Source organism: Centruroides vittatus, unplaced genomic scaffold, assembly GCF_030686945.1.
Source record: "Centruroides vittatus isolate TY-2023 unplaced genomic scaffold, ASM3068694v2 contig_738, whole genome shotgun sequence".
Lineage (NCBI taxonomy): Eukaryota > Metazoa > Arthropoda > Arachnida > Scorpiones > Buthidae > Centruroides > Centruroides vittatus.
Window position 1 is genome coordinate 3,015,594 of NW_027122474.1, and position 23,430 is coordinate 3,039,023.

At 23.6% G+C, this 23,430-nt stretch overlaps 1 protein-coding gene across 5 annotated transcripts in view; it reads right to left on the reverse strand.

The window, feature by feature from the left end:
- Positions 1–23,430, reverse strand: part of LOC136981010 (B-cell receptor CD22-like) — a 372,234-nt gene that overhangs the window by 42,379 nt on the left and 306,425 nt on the right. For all 5 annotated transcript variants that reach the window (XM_067277257.1, XM_067277259.1, XM_067277256.1 and 2 more), the window contains exon 4: positions 10,018–10,224. In XM_067277257.1, the coding sequence (XP_067133358.1) occupies positions 10,018–10,224 (207 nt within the window). The remainder of the gene's footprint in view (positions 1–10,017; positions 10,225–23,430) is intronic.

A 23,430-nucleotide genomic window follows, 5' to 3' on the forward strand; every position in this document is an offset into this window, starting at 1 on the left:
ATAAAAATAAAAAAAAAAAAGGAATTTCTTTCTTTCCCTCCCGAGAAATATATTTATCTATCTATGGAAAGAATAAATAAGAATAACTAAAAATTCGAACATTTTTTTTTTTCATTTATAAAACGAACACTTCAAGAATATATAATGGGGTTGATTTTTAAATTATTCACAAGTTTTCTTTTTCGTTTCATTCATAGATTAGGCTTTGTATTCTACAAAAAATAAATAAAAAGTTTGGTAAAATGCAAAAACAAAAAAAAATCTGAATGTATATAGTTAAGTCGAAACATGAAACGAATGTAAAATACATGCGTATAAAAAATGTATACGAAGCACATTGTGGGGCAAAAGTCAATTAACTAGTGTAAGGACTCAAATTGCAGTGTTTATTCAAATGCTTACGTGCTTAATTACGTGTTTCTACGTTTACGATGTGTATTAGCAGTATACGCAAGTGATTTTTGTACTACTCTGTACATTAAAACTTATTTAAAAATTGAAAAATTTCTTCTGTTATATTATAGGCTACATTTAGAATATTTAAATGCACGTTTAAAATGTAGAATAAAAGTAACGATTAAACGTGTTGAAAATGTAAAAATTCCTTTTAGCTCTACGGTAAAATCTTTAGAAACGTTTAAAAATATATTTAAAGAGCTAAAAATATTATAAAAATGTATAATAAAATTATAAAATGTAATTTTAAAGACGTTATAAATTAAAAAAACAAAAAATAATATTTTAAAAAAATCCAAAAATTAAATGAATTTTATCATAAATAAACAAAACTATATATATATATATATATATATATATATATATTATTATTATTTATTTATTTAACTTTATATTATTAAAATATTAAAAATAATCACAATAAAAAATAAAAACTTTAAAAGAAATTAGAATGAACTTTTAAATATAAAATCATAAATTTATTTATTATACACAAATATTTATATGTTGAATATTAATAATAATAAGATAAACATCTTTTATCCGAAGAGAAGAATAAAAAAAATTAATTAATTAAATAAATAAAAGATTAGATGGAAATAATTATAAATAAATGTAAGAGTTGAAGGTTGTTGATAACTGTTCAACCAGTTCTGATTAACAGACTCTTCGTGTTGTGATTATGTCTTATGTCAATCAACTGTCCATTCAACATCGTTTCTTGAACAGTCGATTCATCTCTGTCTGTTACAACATTCCCTATTGACTATACGAAGATGCAATGCTTGTTTTTCTTATATTTATTTACTAATGTACGCCCGAATTAAAGAAATAATACACAGAGAAAAACAAGAAAGAAATGTACTTGCAACTCATCCATCTTTTGTTTAATAATAAATAAAAGTCATTGATAAAATATTAATTAACTTTAAAAAAAATGGAAAAAATATTTCCTTGGTATACAGTGTTAAATTGTGTATAAATTAATATTAATTATTATAATTTTAATCATAATTAGACATTTTATAACACCGTCAGATTGCACGTAAACAGCTTTCGTTGGATTCTTTCTTGAGAAAATGATATAAATTTAATTACTGTACATTAGTATAAATTCATTAAATGTTAGATTTTAAATAACGTATTTAAAAAAAAACAAAAATTAGTCAAAACTCGATAAAGATACATTCCATTTCCTTCAATTAAAGGGTGTTAATTGAAATATTTGATAAATTATCAAATCAGGACGGTTGCAGAATAAAATTAAAATAAAAAAAAAGAAGAAGAAGTCATTAAAAGTTAACAGAAATGTCCTTATCAATGTTACACGAACAGTTAAATTTTTATGAATTTAATGATTAGTAGCAAATTTAATTCTTTTAAAAAATAAAAAAGAAGAATAGAAAACAAAAAATATATATAATTTATATACTTAAAAACATAAATCGAGTCAAACAATTGATGATTAAAAAAAAAGAAAGGTACCTCCTCGGAAACGTGTTAAAACCTCAACCTTTTAATTTACATATTTTAAAATAGAAGCCATTAAATAAAAAAATACAAAGTTTTGTTTAAAAAATGTTCGTTAAAAATTAATTAAAACATTATTTTTTACAACGAGGAAAGAGTTTAACTTGGAGCCAAGTATCGACTCTTCTCTACTAATGTTAAACAGTAAACGTCGTTTATATATGGTTAGAATTGTGTTTGTTATCTTAATTGATAAGGTGTAAATTTTTTCCACTTCTAAAAAGTCATATCTAAAAAGAAACAGAGAAAATATTCTCTTTTCTAAAAACATTTTCCATGTATTAAAGTACAGAGCGAAAGAAAAAAACAAGGAAGAAAATAATTTAATGAGTGTCTAAAACTGTAGCAGTTAATAATATTTTTTAAAAAATATTTAAGTAAATTTAATTTAGAAGTTAATAGGATTTATATATAATTAAAATTATCGTTAAGAATTTTCGATAATCAGAATAAAACTAAGATTGATTAGGTTGAAGAATGAATATTATCGATAAAGTACAGAGCACGCTACACAGTGAAAGAATTATTGGAACAGGAAAGAATATAATAAATTTAAATTTAATATTTATAAAATAAATATTAAAATTTTTCTTATTTTTTAAACAATTTTATAAAGTTTATTATTTAAATTTTATACAGTCGAACCTCCAATAACGGCCACCTCTAAATGGCGGCCATTTTTATGTTCTGTCAGTGGCCGTTGTTTAACGGTTTGATTCTATTTAAATCTCTATATAATTCTCTTATTTTATATCAATCTTTTAAATTTTTTTCTATAAGTTTATATGTATTTGGATATAAATTATTGTACAATATATGCTTATGAAATATATATATATTTAAATATTCAAATTTATGAAAAGTACATATTTATGTATGAAGGAAGACACTAGAGAAGTTAAAGGAGTGAGTGAAGATAGGACAACTTGGAGGAGGCTTAGTATAAACAGCCCCTATATAGAAATAGGATAAGCTGATGGATGGAGAATAAGAAGAGATGGGAGAAGGAGCACGAGGAGGACGAAGAAGAAAAAAATTATAGAATATACATAAATAACTTAATTAAATATTTTTAATACTTAATGAATAGGTATGTCTTAAACATATGAATTAATGAAAAGTATGCATTTATAAAAAAACAAATGTATGCTTTTATATATGAAGGAAGATATTGGAAAAGAAAATCTGAAGAAGGGGAAAAAAGACAACTTGAAGGAGGCTTAGTAAAACAAAAAAAAACAGCTCCTCTATAGAATTGGAATAAACTGATGGAAGAAAAAGGAAGAGGAGGAGCAGAAAAAAATAAGAGAAGAAGAAATGTTTATTTAATAGATATATATTAATTAATTAAGTAGATATAAAAATTAATGCAAAATACAACGTTTATAAAATATGCAAATTAGTGAATAATATATGTTTATACAGTATAAATATTAGTAGAAAATAATAAATATATATATTTAAAAATCAATATTTTTATTGCTAAATAGTAATGATTTGTTACTTAAACGAAGTTAATTGCGTGAAAAGTAGATTAAAAAAAACTGAAATTTTAATTGCTTTCATCCATCTAATTCATCAACTTTCTATTTTTTTTTCTTTTATAAAAAGGCAGAAATCTCTTACTTTTTTAAATTAAATATTTAATTAAAACCTAATTAATTTCTTTTATCTAATTCGTAGTAAAGTTTTTCTGTATACAGATAAGTAGCATTTATTTTCTTATATTATTATAACCTAAATGCATAATTAATTTCCAATTTTGTTTCAATGAGAAAAAAACTATGATAAAACCACAAATTTGGATGATTTTATCGAGTTAATATAGATAAATTTTATAGTTTAATAAATTAATCTTAAAATTTAGTGTTAAAATAAGGATTTTTTTCTAACAGTTTTAAACGCATATATTTATATAATTTTCAGATGTAAATAAAAAAAAAAGTGTGACCGAAACTTCCGTAATGATGACACGTTTTTAAAAATTCAAGTCACGCAGTCTTCAACAGCTGGTGCGGTTTAGAAAGCTCAGATCTCAAACCTTTATTTTATGTCGACCCTTACACCAACTTAGCCATCAGGCACAGATAAAGGAGGATTATTTGAAAGACGAGGTAACTAGTTAGCTAGGTTGGTGTCGTCCCACCAGTGCAGCCATCATGCATATTTGATGGATAGCGACATGACGTAGTCATATTTCACCACATTGTGTGTCCAACACGTAAACTCAATCTCCTGTTGTGCTCCTATATAATTCAAATACGAAAAGGGGGGTATGAAGAACGAGAAAGATAAAGATTGGTTACGTCACTTAGGAAATCATTTAAAGTGTTCCTCTTATATTTTTCCTTTCCCCCTTTAATAATAAATTAATTAATTATTTTAAAGGGTATATTAAGATTTTGTTTATATTATTTTTTCCATAAAAATTCTGCCGTTCTATGCGATTTTTTCCTTTTGTGTTCTAAGCATCTTACGCTTTAAGAAAATCATAAAAATGTATATATCTGCATATTTTATATTCTCTTATAGGAAAGTTAGATGATAGATGCAAATGTATCCCGTCATATATTTTGTTATGTGAAAGAGTAATGTGCACGACGTTATCGTAATAGTTGGCATGAATAATATTCTACAGAATATAAAATTTTCAAATATAAGTTCTTGAAATATATTGAAATTTTTAACGTTGTAAGTTATCATATTCATAAGAACTGTTATTAGTTTTGTACAATGCCATATATTTTATATAAATTTTTAAAATATAATACTTTTAAAATAGAAATATAACCAGTATTGTTTAGTTAAATATGTAAAAATAGAGTTTTTTTAAAAAAAGAATTTTTAGATAAAAAAATCCCTATATTTGTATGCTTAATATATTACATTTTATGTAATTATTTATAAATATTTTAAAATAAATTATACAAAAATTGAGAATGAGAATAAAAAGTATGCGAAAATTGTTGTAACAACGTCACAATGCCGGGCTGAATTTTTAATTCATTTAATTTAAAATATATGCTCTCCATCTCAAATTAGTAGTAGCTTGCCCCTGTACATCATACTTTTCCTGATAACAGCAGAGTACCAGTCATCTGTGTAACTCCGTTCTGGGGAAGATTTTTAAAATTAAAATCACGTAACTTCTAATCTAGAACAGAGGTTTGTATACAGTTAATCGGGGTCTGTTTCTTCTAGTCTTTCCATATCTGGTCTCGTCTTTCTTATACTTAACTCTGTTCTCAGATTAAGGAAAGACGGACAGAGGGAATTTATAGGTCTACAATTTTTTTTTAAATTGCAGCCCAATAAATTTTAGCTTTATAAATTAAGCACTTATTCCTAATATAAACCATCTTTTAATTTTTTTAAATGTACAGTACGTAAGCTTAATTATTTGAAAGCTTTTATAGATTTGTTTATTAAATTATATATAATTATTTTATAAATATTTTTAAAAAATTCCAGACTTATAAATTTTATTTTATTTTTTAATATAAAATATTTTGAATTTATTGTGTGTATGTATATATATATAATCTATAAAGCTTTAGTGCTGATCAGAACAATGATAAACAGTTGAAGAAAGTATTACATTTATCTATTTTTTAGTCTTTATAGAAAGATAAGTTTGTTTACTGATCAAATTTTAACAATCTTATTTATTTTTACTCAGTTAAGCATGTACAGACGTAATGTATAATGGAGTTTAAAAAATAAGAAAAAAGAATAAAATATTTATTTTATAAATGCATGATATAAAATAATTAATATAATAGACAATAATCTTCTTTAAATTTATTATTTTTTTAAATATATATATATATATATATATATATATATATATATAGTTTTTTAATTAAATTTTTAATATTTTTCTACCGAAGAAAAGTTAAATAAATAATAAAATAAAGGAAACAAATTAATATAGAAAGATAATAAAATTTAGATTTAGTGATCTTCCTTTACGAGAAAATTATATGGAAAATTTAAAAATAATTTTCTGTAATAATTTAACGTTCTGGTTTAAGACATATTTGATGTATTTATTTAATAAATATTAGCACATTAACGCTATTAAACTTAGAATTATAAACGTGTGTGTGTGTGTGCTCTTTCGCTATGTTGGAGAAATTGGCTTTCATGCTTGTACAACAGTATGGGAGACATTAATTATTCACGGTTGAGTACGTTCTCGACTCAACTTTTATGGCATTGAAGACATCAGGTACAACGACGAAGAATGCAAGCTTATATAAACCGTATAAACCTGGAAAACCGCAATTAGTCAACTTTGCCATTAAGAAGTTGAAACCATCTACGGTCATTTGGAAACCACAGTATTTTACCAACCATTTCCATTATAAAATGATGAATTGCCCTTGTGGTATACACAGATTCTGTCATAACGTTGTGGGTTAGCAATATTTAAAGTAGCATTCCGTCTCTTTAGATTTACTATATATCTTGAACGTTGCTGTGTTGTAAAACCCACTTACTAATTTAAATTGACGGTTATTATTTTTCCAAGAGTTCTCTCTTTGACAATGAATAGTGCACGTGCCAAGCCATCTGTAGACTCTAATTAACAACTTTTCTAGCACTGATGCAAGCTCTCATTAACTAAAATAGCATCGATGTTAAGCAGTTATGGACGAAAATTCTATGTTCTACTCTCTTTTTTACATAGATGTAATGTAATTGTTGTATGTAATAAAGTCTAATGATTAATGTTTTAATCTTTTTAAAAAGATTACAAATTAATATTTTGTTATAATTCTTCTTTAAAAGATAATTATCTAAAACTTTGGCAACTTATATAAAATCTCATTTAATAATTGTTCTAACTTTAAAAATTCTCGTATTATGATTAATTAAGCATTTTAAAGATAATAATCTATTTTTTAAAAGAATGAAGAAAAATTTAATTACGCTTAAAAATATAAAATAATTACAATAAAATTTTAATTTTATTAAGTAGATTTTTGTGTAGTTTCTTTATTACTTTTTAAATTTAACAAGAAAATTTATGTGGATATCATGTAAATAATTTAGCAAGATGTATAGAAATTTGTTGAAATGCTGGGATGATTGTTTATTACTTTTCTCCTGTTCTGGACAGGAGATAAACTGCCATTGTATATCACTGTAATATTTCCTATGTATTGCTGTTGACATAAAGATAATTAGCTATTTATTAATTATCAATTCTCTACTATATTAATTGCTAGAATGATTATATACAGTGCTATATATCCCTTTGAAAATTTCAATCAAATATAAGTTAATAAATCTATTAAAATTAATAAATCATTTTAATTATATACTTAGAAAATTACCTTTTACATAGTTTTTAATGTCTTTTTAAAGCTTACAATTTTTATATTAAAATTCCTACACTATATATATATATATATATATATATATTTATTTATTTATTTATTTAACTGAACAATAACAGGAACTAATCTTAATAATATCCTCTTTTTACTAAGATGGAAGAAGAAGATAAAATGTAAGATTACTCATAATTATCATTTCTAATATTCTAGAAACGATATATCCTTGTATATATCCTGTAAGATGTTTTATGAATGAGGATTTAATAATATTACTGGAAAGTTAATTCCCTGTAAAGATATAAATCCTTTGGTTAAATTTATATGAATGTGGTAGTACTTTACTTGAATCATTCATGAATCTTATTCTTCTCAATAAATTTATTTAAAAATTTTTCCAGTTAGAAATGTAAAATTCTGTTTCATAAATTGATAAGAATTTACAAATTTTCTTCTTCTTCAAAATTGTTGTTATTAAAATGACTAAATTCCATAAATTCCTAAATAATAATTAGAATAACAAGATGGAAAATTTAAAAAGTTCTTTTTTTACTTAATTTATTAAATTAAATTTAAATTATTTTCTAAATTTAATAAATATTGTTGTATTTATTTTAATATTGTACGATTCATTTTAAAGAAAAATGTATGATTTATTATTAATTTTTAATCATATTTGTTTATGTTACTCTATTTTAAACCTAAAGGGAATATATCAAATTTTAAATAGTCCTTAAATTACACAGAAAAGAAATATGACCAAAATATCTCAGGTATATTGTCCTAAAGACAAATGATCCTATCTAAGCGTGCATATATCAAAAAGTTTGTTTATGTTTCCTGCTTCGACTCTGTTTTTTGACAATAAAGAATAAAAATAAAGAAAAAAAGTTAAAGAATGACATTCCTTAGAACGTTCCAAACTATTGTTAGTGAGGACAAAAAGAGGTTGCTGAACAATTTCTCTGTTATACCATACTGGAAGCAAGATTCTGAACATGAATAGAACAAAACTAGATATTTCTGTACAATATCTATTTTCTATTTTTATCTTGTTTCATAAAAAATATATATATATGTAAACTTTTTTCTTATAAGTTTCCTTTTCTAATCAAGAATCTTTATAGCATTATATTTAAAATTTTTTATGACAAACACGTTCAGAAGTTTGTCAAATCAAAAAATAACACAATACCCTAGATATAATAATATATATGATTTTCCGCATCATCTGCATCTTACTACACTTCATCATTTTTCCTCCTCTCGCTCTCTTGGCGTGTAAAAGTATAAATTTATATATCTATATATTAGATTTAAAAATGCGAATAATAAGTAGTTATTATTAGAATAAATAATAATTTTTTAAGTATTGAATTATTCAAATTTAATTAAATTTTTCCGCTATTCAAAAAGGGTATTATAGATTTCAAAGTTTCATAAACGATGTTAAGAAAAAAAGAGGAAAGGAAGAAAAAAAGAAGAAGAAAAAAAGAGAAAAAAATTAGTTAATGTAATAAATCCTACCGAAACTTCATTAGGTATAAAAGTGGAGTGTACGACAATGATAAATTTGGCATAAGAAACAATGTCATTTAAATCTGTAGTACTGTTAAGGTCGTCAAAATGATCTCTTTAGTTGAAGGAATTTGCCGGCGATGAAGTGGAACGAACAGTCTAAAGCTAGCTAACATCAAATGCAATCTTTGGGACGTCATTTGATGAAGGGGAAAAAAATACAACATACACCCCTTTTGCAGAATGTCCACTCCGTTGGGAAAACAGATGAGTACTAAACAATAAGAGGGAAGTGACATGCAGCGGAGCAGAAAATTGTTGAAATGATGTGCTCTTAACGATCGTGTGTGTTCAGTCATTACTGCACAACGAAACTTTACAAAACTTAGAAAAACAAAAACAATAATCAACTATAAAAAACACACACACACACACAGACACACACACATACAAAAATAGTAATTTGGTAACGAAGGAATGAATAAGCTTCTAGTTTTGTAAATTTGAAATAAAAAAACAGGAATATTTTTATTTTATTTTTTCTATAAATATATACATATATATTCGTTTGTTCATTAACTAACTAGGTCCATTAATGTGTTGAGTGTGAATTGATATATCGTGTCTTTAAAAGGAAGCTATTTGGTATTGTGGGGTTGAAGAAATGTACGTAATCTTTAACAATTCGTAATTGGTTACTCTGTTTTTTTTTTGGTTGTTGTTAGATTCTTTTCTTTTTAGTTCGTCTCTTTGCTGCATCATTCTACGTGTTTGCTGAATAAACAGGTCTTCTTAGATCGATATGGCAGAGCAAACACATCACAAATGCGAATTATTTGCTGACAATCAGCATACCAGAACGAAACAGTTTGTTATTCGTACACGCTATTCCTATTTGAATTTCTTTGAATTCCTCAATTCCTTTTTCTTTTCTAACAAACAAGCACACGTGCCACTTTACAAATTATAGGTGTTGCAAAATGTATTTCATAAAAGTAATTTTTCAAAAATGCGCTTATGTTGAAAGGTATATAAATTACTGTAACGAAAATATTTTAAGGATACTACTAAATGATTACTTAGCTACGTTCGTGAGAGTTATCGCATGTATCATTAATCAAATAATACAGAAAATGTTTAATATACCTTTAGGAAACGTAAAGATACTTACAGTTTAGATCTAGAGTAACGGCACTTGAGGCAGGAACAGTGATGTTGTTGTTGGACGCCTGACATGTAAACACAGCTAGAAGATCGTGACGTTTGAGTTCTGTTATTTCGATTTGATTTCTCACCAAGTTATCACCTGGTATGAATGAGTACGAATCGTCCACTAAAGCGTATTCTCTCCACCAAGTTACAGCAGGACGAGGCTTTCCTGTAAAGACACACACTTTGATTAAGTGCAACATAAACATTAACGAAAATCGTCAATTTTATCATTAAAACTTAAAGAAAATATACAAAAAGTTAAGTCAATATATTTTATTTTTCCTGAATTTAAAAAAAAAATAGTAAATGTTTGTGAATTTTTAACATTTATAGCTATAAATTTCATAACATATTTTTGATAAAACGAGGTAAAGATTGATTTTTCTTTCTCAATATTTAATTAAACATTAATATATTATTATAATATATATATGCATATGTTAATCATATAAGCATTCTAGAAAGTAAGTATCGTGCTAAAATATATAGACATATGAAATTGTTCTTATCCACTTCTTATTATGGGGGAGTGATTTCTAGAAGAAAGGACCACGTTAAAACTTAACTACCAATTATTATACTTAGTGATTTTTGTAAAGTTCGTTCAAAGACAGTTTTCGCATTATCCTGGATAAGCATTCGATCCGCAAACATGGCAAGGAGAGCTTGTAGAATCGGTCAGCTACATCTAATGGATAAATGGGTACATCTGACGTACTGTCTTACAGAGACTAGACCACATGGGAATAGCTAGAATACCTACAATTCTCTTACCTACTGGGACAACGAGAATTTCTGGACATTCTGATTGAAACCAATGAACGTGACTTGCGTCGAAAACAAACATCATCGATTAAACTGGTACGTCTACATCATTATGAGCAAATGATTCTCTCAGATAATCAAGCATGTATGATAGAAATAAAGGTAATTGTACAAAAATTTTTTTCTCTACAACGCTAACTGATTCATATAATCATGACAAAATCCATAATCTAGCTCAGATTTTATTACATATTACACTAATTGTTAATATTGCTACTGGGATCGATAATAAATCTAGCATCATCACAGCTTCTCCGTAGAAAATATATACAATTAGGAATTTTTAATAAGTAAAACGATATTTACTACTTAATATAGTAAATTGTAATTGTTATAATCAGAATTTATATACTATATTAATTTAATCTCTTTTCTGAACTGAAGTAAAGACTCAATGTTTAAGTACAGCTTCCATTACATACAAAATAAATATAAGAATACTATAATTATACATGTAGAAAAATAACTATCTTACATAGTTATGAAAAATTAATAATTTAAGACTCATATATTACGAATTCATTTTGGGGTTGATATCACACGATTTAAGCTCGAGTTCAACTCCTTCATACAATCATACAATACATGTATATATACTGTTTGTGTGTATAACCGATTGTATACATTAATTATAAAACTATTTACAACGTTATATAATGGAAAAACAACTGAAAATTGATCATAAAATCATAAAAATTCAGTCATTTGGACTTATACATTAACGAAGTTTCTTCATCTGAAGAACAATACTTTCCTAATAAAAATATATATAGCCAACAATTCTCATTAAGTAAAAGATTATATATACATAAAAAAAACAATTAATTATTATATGTGATCACCGAATAGTTAATAATTTAACTTATATATTAACAATTAAGACAGAAGTTTCGAATCTAAGAAAGACTGGTATTGATACTAAGACCAGTTTAAGCCATTCACTTCGTAAATTTCTATTATATATATACATATAAATCATAATTTTTTTCTAATTTGGGTTTTAACCTTACAGTTTCTTAGACTGATATAAGCCTTATATCTCAACAACAGTATAAAATATGCATAACCAACAATTCTCATTAAAAGGAAGAATATTTACAGCTATATATAGTAGAAAGCAATTAGATCTATCAACCTTAACGAGCTGTTAAAAGTGTGATAAGGTTCTAATTCTCACTATCGGGTTTCACCAACTCGTTTGTAATGAAAGAACACTCTTTTTACAGTCAACAATTGATTCATGAGCTTTATCAGATTTATATTCAACTGTAAGAATTTAAGTTAATGCAGTTAGAAAGTACAATTTTTTTTAAATCAATTTTTTGGATAAATATTATCCAATAATCGATATAAAAATGAACCGATTCTCGATTATATGTACACATTTTAGTAGGAAAAAAAAATAAAAATTGATAAAAAGTTTTCGTTGGAAAAACTAAGTAATTAATTAGATTAAAGTGCATTAATCATTAAAAAAATTATAAATTAACTCATAAAATAATGTCAATTATTTTATTTTAATTTATTATTATTTTTTCAACGTTTAACTAAAAGATCTGTCAGATATATTTAATTATCTAACGTGATAATCAGTCGATTCCTTAGAGATTTTTCCTTAATTTTTAAAAAGTTTCTTCTCTAAATTTTTTTTTTTTCATTTTTAAATTTAATTAATAAATTATATAATTATTAAAAATTTTAATGTGATTTTGCCTCGTTTAATTCAAATTATTACAGATATATTTTTAACGTAAGAAATAATTATGTAAATAAATAATTCTACTCGAAAATTTCAGTTAATTTTTCGTTCTAAATATTTATATTATGCTGTTCAAATAATCTGAAACACGCTACATGTGGTCGCATCTTTTGTTTTTAAACGAGCGCGGATCACTCCAATATGGCGGAGGAGCACGATGTTGCTTCGATTTAAGCCATTTTAAGATGTATAATTAGAATAGAAGAGAAATTACTCTTTTAAATGTACTTAACAAAATTATTAACTGAAATTTAACTAATTTTGCAGCAAAATTTGCTATAGGCAATACTATAGATATTATTTCAATAATTTATGTATATTTTTTTCTAAAATTATGTCTAAATTACACTTAAATTTAAAAAAAAATAATAAATTTTCCAAGTTAAAAAAATAATAAAAAAATAGTTTTATAATTTAAAAAAAAAACATTTTATTTTTCAAGATATTTACCAGTAAATAAAAAAATATTTATAAATAAAGTGCAGAAAAATAAATAAATAAATATATAAAATTGTTTAAATCATTAAAAAATCAGATATTTTTGAATAAAATTTAAAAAATAAATATATAAAATGTCAAAAAATATATATAAATATTTGTGAGGTCACTGAGCTGAACTAGATTTTTAAAAGTGATTTTTTTTTCTTTATAAAAAAATCATTTTTATACATTATAAAATATAAAAATAAATAAATATATACTATTATAATCAAATGTATAAGAATCAATTTGAATTATTGATAAATTTACTTATTTTTTTTAAAGTAAAATAATATTTTTGATACACACAGAAAGGTTTCATTATTGTTATTATTGAAAAGTTAGTACTGTTTCTTTTAATATTAAATAATCAATAATTCTTTACTTTTATTGAGTAAGACAAGAATAACTGACATTTTAATAAGAGAAATCTTTATTTTCTGCATCCATACAAATTGTATTTTCTCCTTTTCTATATATCTATACTTGATTGATCTTTACAACATCTCAAAATTTAAATTAAAAATATATATAAAAAAAAAAATTACATTTATTATTCTTTAAATTTAACCTTTAGACTGTCATGCATATATTTTATTATAAATTCTTTATATTATAATATTTTAAAAAAAATTAAATTATTATAATTAAGATTAAAATTATCTTTATTCTAAATTTAAATTATTAAGATTTTTCTAAAGATTATTTAAAAACTAAAATAAAATAACATAAAAAATGCATTTATAAAATATTTTTATTGGTTTTTAAAATTATACTTAATTATAATTTAAAAACAAAGTTAAATATTTTTAAAAAGTTCTTTAATAACAAATTTATAAATATTTTTAAAAATACAAATTTAAATATTGCAAATTTTTAGAGCAAAAACATTTTTAAAAATATATTTTTTTAATTTTTTTAATTTAATTTTTAACATTTTTAAACTTGAATAATGGTATTTTATTGTGAATTTTTCATACTAAAATATTTAAAAAAAGTAATTAAAATTAAATGAATTTGTTTCAATGAATAAAAGTTTAATTTAAACAAATGTTATTATATACATTTGTTTTTTAATTTAAACAATAATTGTAATTAATGTAAACAAACAAAAAGATTTTTAATTAAATTTTTTAAAAAGTCAAAATAACAAACATTAGAAATTGTAAATAATAATAATAATAATAATGATTTTTGAATTTATTTTAAATATTAAAATTATTTATTAATACTTTTTTTAAATGTTAAATATTATTATTTTTATTATTAAATGGAAATTTAATTTAATACTTAGTTTATAATATATTTTAATGTAAAAGTTTGCTTTTACATAGGTTGTATTTATTGTTTTATCTTAATTTTTTTAAATAATTTAAATAAATTTTACAAAAAATTTTATAAAATTTATTTTCTTTTTAGAGCTAGAAAATTTCAGATTTAAAAATTTAATTTTATAGCGCTTAGAAATAAATTTATTATTTAAATTTAGCTTTAGAAATTTAGAAAATTTATTTTAAAAATACAAAGTTAGACGTTATAAAAATGTTTATAAATTTTAATTTTAAAAATTTATAAATAATTTTTTTAAATAAAATATTTTATCAAGAAAAGGGAGTTAAAGAAACGGATTTTAGAGTTCATTTCTTATATTCTCGTCGTAAACAACACTTTTTTAAAACTAAAATTTACAGTAAACATAAGCAACAGTAAAATTAAAGATATATTTCATGAAATAAACTTAATTAAAGATTAAAATTAACATTTTCTTTATTTTAGAGTGAGGAGAGAAAAGAAAGAAAAGATAAGGAAGAGCAGGAGTAGGATGAATAATAAAAAATAAAGCAAAATAACAATTTATTTCTAGGAGGGTACGTTTTGTAAAGGTCGACAACAGATTTTACTATAGTTCTTTTCTAAAAAGAAAATTGTGTTTGAACGATTTATCTATCTAGAAGGTGTATAAAAAGCGACTTTTTCCCATTTCAATACTTCAGATTGTTCAAGCGATTGTATGGAATGTTGCTTACGATAGAGAATAGTATGTGAAACATTCATTTATCATTCCTTATATTTTTTTTAACAGCAAACCAACAACTAAATTTGATGAAAAACTGACAAGAAAGACAAATTACTAGAAAAATGTTGATAAATCTTTGCACAATGCATATAATATAATGTCTGTATTTAAGAAAAATATTTTCTCTTCCACTTTTTTTAGTAACTGACTATAGGTTTATCATTAGTTTTCAAATGATGTTATTGAGAGTTATACCCTTCTAGAATGTAAAAAAGTTGAGTTTAACGTATCTTTTATCCTAAATTAACTGTAAAATATAATTATATATATATATATATATATAAACGATTTAAATCGATATGTTTGTAATTTAATAATGGCAACATAGATGTATTTAACTGTAAAAATACTGATACAATCATCTTCTTTCAAGTTAATAAAAATATATATATATAACACATATATATATATATATATTTATATATAAATTCTTTAAAAATAACTACTGTGCATACACAAGCAAGAAGTTTGGAATGTTTGCATAAAAGCAAACACCTAGATAAACATTCAGACAAACTCCCAGAGGAAATAAGACGTTTTACTTCTTCTCGATACTTAGGAATGTTTGGAATTCTTACAAATATTTGGATATTTTTAAGGATTTAGTAGAACAAACAACCAATAAAAAATTCGAGAAAAACGTTGAAAATGATTAGTAATAAAATAAAAAATTGTATTAAATTAAATAAATTTTATCAGCTATTTTCTTCCTTTTAAAGTTAACATATTTTTATCCAAATAAACAAGATGGAATGTAGTACATGTCTAGTAAAGTTTTGGGGGATGTATGTTATGTTTGCTGTAAAGAATTCGCCTTATATGTTATGAAAGGACAATATGTTTAGCAAAATGGTTATGGCAAATGTATAATGCAGTTGTAAAGCCACATGGTTCCAGAAGAAGAAAGAAGAAAAAGAAAGAAAGAAAGTTGAGAGTTGCTGACAAGTCATTTTTACAAGAGGTGGAGAGTAAACCTGCTCTCGATCAGGATCGTACATTCTTTGGGACAGAATAGCAAATGCTGCTTTCTGGATCTGAAAGTCCAACACGAAATCTCTGTCAGGACACATTTTGGATCCATTAGTCTTGGTTTCAAGTCAACCGTAAGAGAAAGAATACATATCACCCCAAAAATAACCATTTATAGTAAATATAAATAGCTATTGTTTATAATAAATTTCTGTTATATATAATAAGATTCTTGACAAAATTTTTAAAATGGCTACTCCATGTAAAAGCTTTGTGTCATGTGATGAAAAATTTATGATTTTAATCTTTCAAAGAGAATTCGTTTGCTAATAAAGTTGTAACTTAATGCTTTAATTAAATTTTTATAATTAAAAAAAGACTTTTTTTAGTTTTAATTAAATTATATTATGTGTAAACAATAATAAAAAATGAATTATGTGAATAGTGAAATAGAAGAAAATGAACCTTCTAGAGTTCATATTCTCTTATTTTTCTCTTAATTTTAAGTAGGAATAATGAATTTTTAAACATTATTTCGTTGATAAAAAATGAATTTTCTACGTTAGAATTTGTTTAAAAATTTTAAATTAGAAAATTACAAAGTTAGAATTCAAACGACTAGATGAGGATTTAGTAGCAAACATTTAAAATTTAAGTAATAAATTAATAAATTCGGCAACTCAATTTAAGAATTAAACGCTACACTGTAGTTTAAATAAGAAAATATTACATTTAAACAATAAATGGTTATTCAAACAGTAAAATTTTCGTATTTAAGCAATAATTGACTTCGTACGAATAGAATAAATTCCGAATCCAAATTGTAGAAGGGAGAATTTCAACAACAAAATCTTATACATCAGACAAAGCAAAGCTTTAGAATTCAAGTAATATTTGATAATTTAAAAAATTCAAACATTATACTTAAAATAAAACCAGGATTTTTAAACAAGAACAAAAATACATTTTATAGATTTATATTTTAATCTTTCCTACTAGCTATCTACAATATGTATAGAGGGGGTTTTCTTTTTTTCGTGTAAGAAATCAAGATAATAATTTCTCTGTCTATTCACAATTGAAAGGATTTGTTACAAGATTGTATTGGATGGATTTCATTATCGAATGAACCCATTGTACAACAGGGTTTTAGCTAAGGTAATGATGATTGTCTTGTTCTCCATTCCTGAAAAGCACCTTTCTACTAATCGAGTTTGTTTCTACGATCTGCAATTTGTATTTTTATTATTATATGTATTTTTTTTTCTTCTATTCTAGAGAAAAAAATTTCAATTCAATTCTATAATATCCTCTGAATCGTATAATCATTTACAGCTTTTACAAAGATGAATAACAACTTATTTTTACATTCGTACTCGAGTATTTACTTAATCTTCAACCAAATTATAACATATTTATCTTAAATAAAAATGTGAATAAAAAAAAGGAAAATAATTAAATTATTTAATTTTATATTTTTAGATTTAAATATTTTAAAATTTTATGTATGTATGTATGTATATATATATATATATTTCTTTTCTTTAAATGTTTTAAAGAATAGAAAACTTTCCTCTTTGGCATGAACAGACTTTATCGATTCTTTTCTGAAGCAACTGCAGCAAACTGTATCTGCAGATTTATCGACGATGAACATTTAAATATAAATAAAATAAAATATTTTAAAATTATTTCTATAAATAATTTTATTTTTATTTATATAATTAAATATATATAAAAATGAATGCAATTATACGATGAGAATTAATTTTTATTGATTTATATATATAAAAATTATATAAAATATAAAAAAATGACAATATATTTTCCAGAATTTGCTTTTAAAGTCTTTACATAATATATTTTTGAGTAGTTGTATATACATATCATTATATATTTAACTGTTTCGAAATTGCTCCGCATCCTTTACATCAATATGATGAGGAGGATGCGGAGCAATTTATAAAATACAATTTTTTTTTATTATAAGAAATATATTGATGATGAAGAGTGATGATAAATGTTTGTAAAGAATGTGATGAGTAATGTGATTTAATGCAGTAAATTATTTTCAACATAGATCATATTACTTATCACATTTTTTTTTTCTTCTTTTTCCACATAACATATTTGCTCATATATAAATACTTATATTTAATAAATAATTTACAACATTAGTAAAATATTTATAGTATAAAATACAAAAGTTATTTATAAATTAATAATATTTTTTTAAATTTTAAAATTTCAATTTTTAGAGGGATTGAACAACAAAAATATATTGATTAAATTTATAAATGTTTTAAGTTTAAAAAACACAAGAAATTTATTGTGTCTTGTTTAGTTATTTAATAAAATAGATTTCGATTTATTTTATTTAATAAAAGAGACATAAAATTTTAAATATATTTTAGCAACTTTTATCAATAAGAAAGAGAAATCATACATGAGATAAGTAGTAGATTTTTTAGTCTTTATACATTTCCAGAGATCATTTTTCACAGTTAATGTTTTGTTAGAAGATTTTACTATCGAATTCCACAAAAATTAGTATATTTTTTCACAAAAAAAGATAATGTCGACGGTATCATTCTTCAAAATTAATACTTGTTGACGTCTTCCTAAATGCTGTTAGAGAATTTTAAATGATTACAGAAAAAATCTCAATCATTAAGATAATCAATGTTTTCAAACGTGATTAATTTAAAGTAGATTTAATTATAATAATGCTTCTTTATATGGATATTAAGAAGAAAGAAAAATAAGGATTAGATTTATAGAATCTCTCAGTTTACTAGAATTATCGATTGTTGCTATTACTTCAACGAATTTGTATCAATTTAATGTAAAATAAATGCTGAAATTTTATCTATAAATTTAGTTTCTTATATTTTTTTATAGTAATTATAGGTATAAAATCTGTAAAAATTTAAAAATTGACTCAATTTTGACGCATGTTTAAATTAGAAAAGGCTGTATTTAGAATCATTAATCTTGGAATTTCCATCAATAATTTATGTAAAATTGACATTAAATTTTGTTTAAAATTATAGAATTTTGCTATTTTAAATAGAAATTTTTTAAAATTTGAAACTGGAATCATATTTAAAGCATGGTTAAGTCGTTAAAAGCTATATTAAAATTTGCTTTAAATTATAAAAAGTACTGCTACTTTTAATTAAAAAATTATTTATGATTTAATATTTTTAAATAAAAACAAAATTTAACTCGAAAAAATCAAATTTAAATTAAAAACTTTTTCACCCCAAAAGACAATTGAAAATATATTAAAATAAATAAATAATTAACAAGAATTTATAAAAATATTTTAAACATCTGAAAAGATTAAAATCATTTCTCTTAATCTTTTTCTAACTAATTTAATAGATTTAAATCAGATTTAACAATTTCAATGTATAGATTATTTCGGGATTTTACTTATTAAATTTCATAACACGGTACCATAATTTTGACCCGGTTAAAAATCAATAAAATTTGTATGTGTGTGAGATGTCTCCAACATTCCAGGATCAGATACTGTCATCGGTTTGTTGTTGCGAACAAGTTATCAGTAGTACAGTACGTAGAAGGTAAATCTGTCGGACGTACTAAGTAAAATTGTTAAATTATTCATCTTCTACTTCATAATCCAATAGAGAAAAGTTATATTAAGATTTCCTTCGAAGCACTTATTTGCTGATTACACAAATCTTCCACTTTTGTTATCTTCCTTCACATTCATCATACGAGTATATATACATACATATATACATATAAGCAGAGACAGTATTAATACAGCATTCCAAACTCTTACTCCATTCAAAACTATTTATTAAATTTGAGTAATTTCTGTTTATGCACTAATTGCAGCTGCTATAATCTCTCTACTAAGTTTGCCTGTAAATCACATAATGCTCTAAATAATATGACTTCAATATTTAAATATATTAATGATTTTCTAAATTCCAATTCATAATTTATTCTTATTTAAATCGAAAATATAATTAATTTACTGTATTTTTTTAATTATGATAGTATAAAAGAAATTGAATTCGTTTTATTTATTTAATAATTTTAAAAAAGTCAAATTTTTAAGCTTTTATTGAAAAAATTAAGTATTTTTTAAAAATGCTTTGTTGCGTAGGAAGTAATTTTAATCATGTAAAAATTGTATATGTAATTTAATTAATTGTATGCTTATAATTAATTTTAAACATTCATTAAATAAACGAAGATATATTCCTCTTAATTTATATCCATTCTCACGCTTAAATGTATCGCTTAAACTAGGTAACACGTATAAATATATCTAAATATATCTAATTCGTAGAGACTATACTTTATATTTACTTACGTAGATTTAAATGATCCTTTTGAAATTGTCAAAGAATCAACGTTTGTCATAGTCCATAACACTAATGAACTTTACGAAAATCGAGCACTAATATTTGCATAAATCAACAACAAACTATACCATTTGCGGATTTGTCTGGATGAACAGTCAATATTATATATTAGTCATTCTGTTGTTGCAACTACTAATGGTGTGAAGTCATTTTATCTTGGCAAGTAATCAGTATTAACAACAAAAGATAGTCTGTGGTGACTACAGAGGAGGAGAAAGCAGTGAAACGACACAGGGAATGGGCGTGTACAATACCGACGGTGTGACTAAGAAAAAAATAACCCTACTTACATCCAGCAGCCTTACTATCAATTCCTTCTGACATGTGCTAGACTCACAGATCACGCATCAACTTTATTGACAAGAAGAGACTGCTGCTGAGGTATAGTGTTATTTTGGCCTAGGGCATAGAACATGGAAGAGCTAGTATTAATCTCGCTAGATCTTCATCCCTATTACAGTTGTCTAACCCAGCTGCCTGTATCCTCTTACCCTCTGGGCATTTCCGTTATTTCATTCGGGGTATAGAAGATTGTACTCTTAGAAACGTAGTAAAGTCTATAGTTTCCAATAGCATTGTCATTGTTCCTCGATGTTTGTTTGACAGAAAATGGCCGATTTGAGTCGAAAAAACCAAGCCATTCGCGGTTATTGTAAACTCATAAAATGTTTCCCTAGAGTCATTAGATATTTCCAAAGTTTTTCTCTTCTTTTATATATATATTCTTTTAGTTATTTCCTTTGCATCTATTGATTTAAAAAACCATTTAAGTCCTGGCAACGGTAGTTTACACTGCCTAAAAAAACTACCAGAAACCTAGCAATTGCGTACAAAAATGTAATGTTTTTAAATCAAAATAACAATTTAAAACCATAAAAATTTTCAAATTTGACTCAACAGATAGAATTGTGACATATTTTGATCGATATCTTATGCGGGTTATATCTAAATTTAAAGATTGTGAAAGGAAAAATATTAAATTTATAATCTAATCACATCCACGTAAATGTTCTTTTTTTTAAATAAAAAAAGTTTTATTTTTAAGGTTAAAAGAGAATTTTGCAGACAGATAAATCATATTTTCAACTGCAATCATACTGATTCTTTTTTTCAAACCAAATTCTTCATATGTCTACACAGTTTTTGCGTGCATGAAAGAAACACCATTCATCTAGACATATGGAGTGGACAGAATTGAACAGAAATGACTTTCTAATATCTTTGACTGACTATTTTTTGGAAAAAAGCAATCAAATGATTTTTTAAGACAGTAAAGTCTTCGTCACCTGAATTGTTATTGAACTATATCAAAAATCATGAGAAGAGAGAGAGAAAGAGAGAAAGGGGGATAAGAAAGCATAAGTGTTTATTGATTGAGTCGTTATCTATCAAGAATGACATTAAATTTTATTACTATTATTAATATTATTATTAAATTATTAAATAAAATATAATTTTTAATTATTTCTAATAATATTTTTAAATTTTATTAAATAAGTGTTTTATAAATAAGAATAAATTATCTAAAAAAATTCAAGAAAATAATTTTTTTTGTATTTTATCTCACATTTTTTTAAAACATATAAATGTTAAAAATTCAATTATTGAAACTTTCTAGTATTTTTTCTTCGTCCTTCTTATTACAGCAAATAGTAAGCACCATCGTTATATTGGTTTATTATTGAAGGACACATAAATGCAATAAGATACTACCTCTTCGGCTATTCATTTCTAATAATACTTTTCAGATATTCTATTATAAACATTTACCATTTTTGAAGTAGGACAAACTATCAAATATTCAAAAAATAACAAAAATATATATACATATATATATATATTTCCCTAAAAAATAAATAAATCTCACAAGAGGTAACGATACCATTTTCAAATTATACTTTATTCAATGTTAACTTTATGTATTTTTTCCTCCCCTGTTAGAAATCTTCGACATATTTAGAAAGTTGTTTGAAGAAAAATAATGTATTGGTGATGAAATTTTACTTACTTTAACCATTTTCACAATATCAGTTGTAGATAGGAAGAAAATTTTGGAAACTATATATGTGATCACTCGTTTACGAGTAAGGACATTTGGACAGATCAGTTTTATTGCACATTTGGCTAAAGACCAAAAATTTTGAAGAAACATCTGTATTACTGAAGTTAGATCAATTGTGGAGAGAACACTTTTTTATTTTTTTCTTATTTTTTCATATATATATATTTATATTTATATTTATATTATAAAGATAGTAGTAGCACCATTTGGTAACATGGTAAAAACCATTTAGATAAATTTAAATTTGTAATATTTATATAAATATATTATAAGAAGTTTATAATAAAAATAATTATAAAAAATAATTAAATTTTATGATAAAAATTCGAATAGAATTTTACAATTTCTTACTTCTTTTGAAGTTAATTTAATTATTTTATTTTCTTGTTTTTGTAGATTTAAACTTCATAAAAATTAATCAAATAAATAAAATATATGTTTAAGTTAAACAGAACAATTTATTTATTTATTTGCATAATAAAATGTTAGTAAAAAATTTAATTTTCAAGATTGCAAGGTATAGAAAGTATCTCTTTCTATATATATATAGTTAAGATATATAGCTTTAACTAAGTATCTAAATTTTGTATATAAGTTGTATCCATAAGTCATTTAAGCAAATTTTTAAAAGAGAGTAGGGAGCTATAAAATTCACCATTTGAATCATTCTTCTAAAAGCAAACTGCTTTTTCTTTTACAATTTTTTTTAAATATTTTTTTCTTACTTTCGAGGGATTTCTTTATTGTTTTTTTACTATCTTCCTGACCAAACTTTACTCTGATTAAGCTTAGTA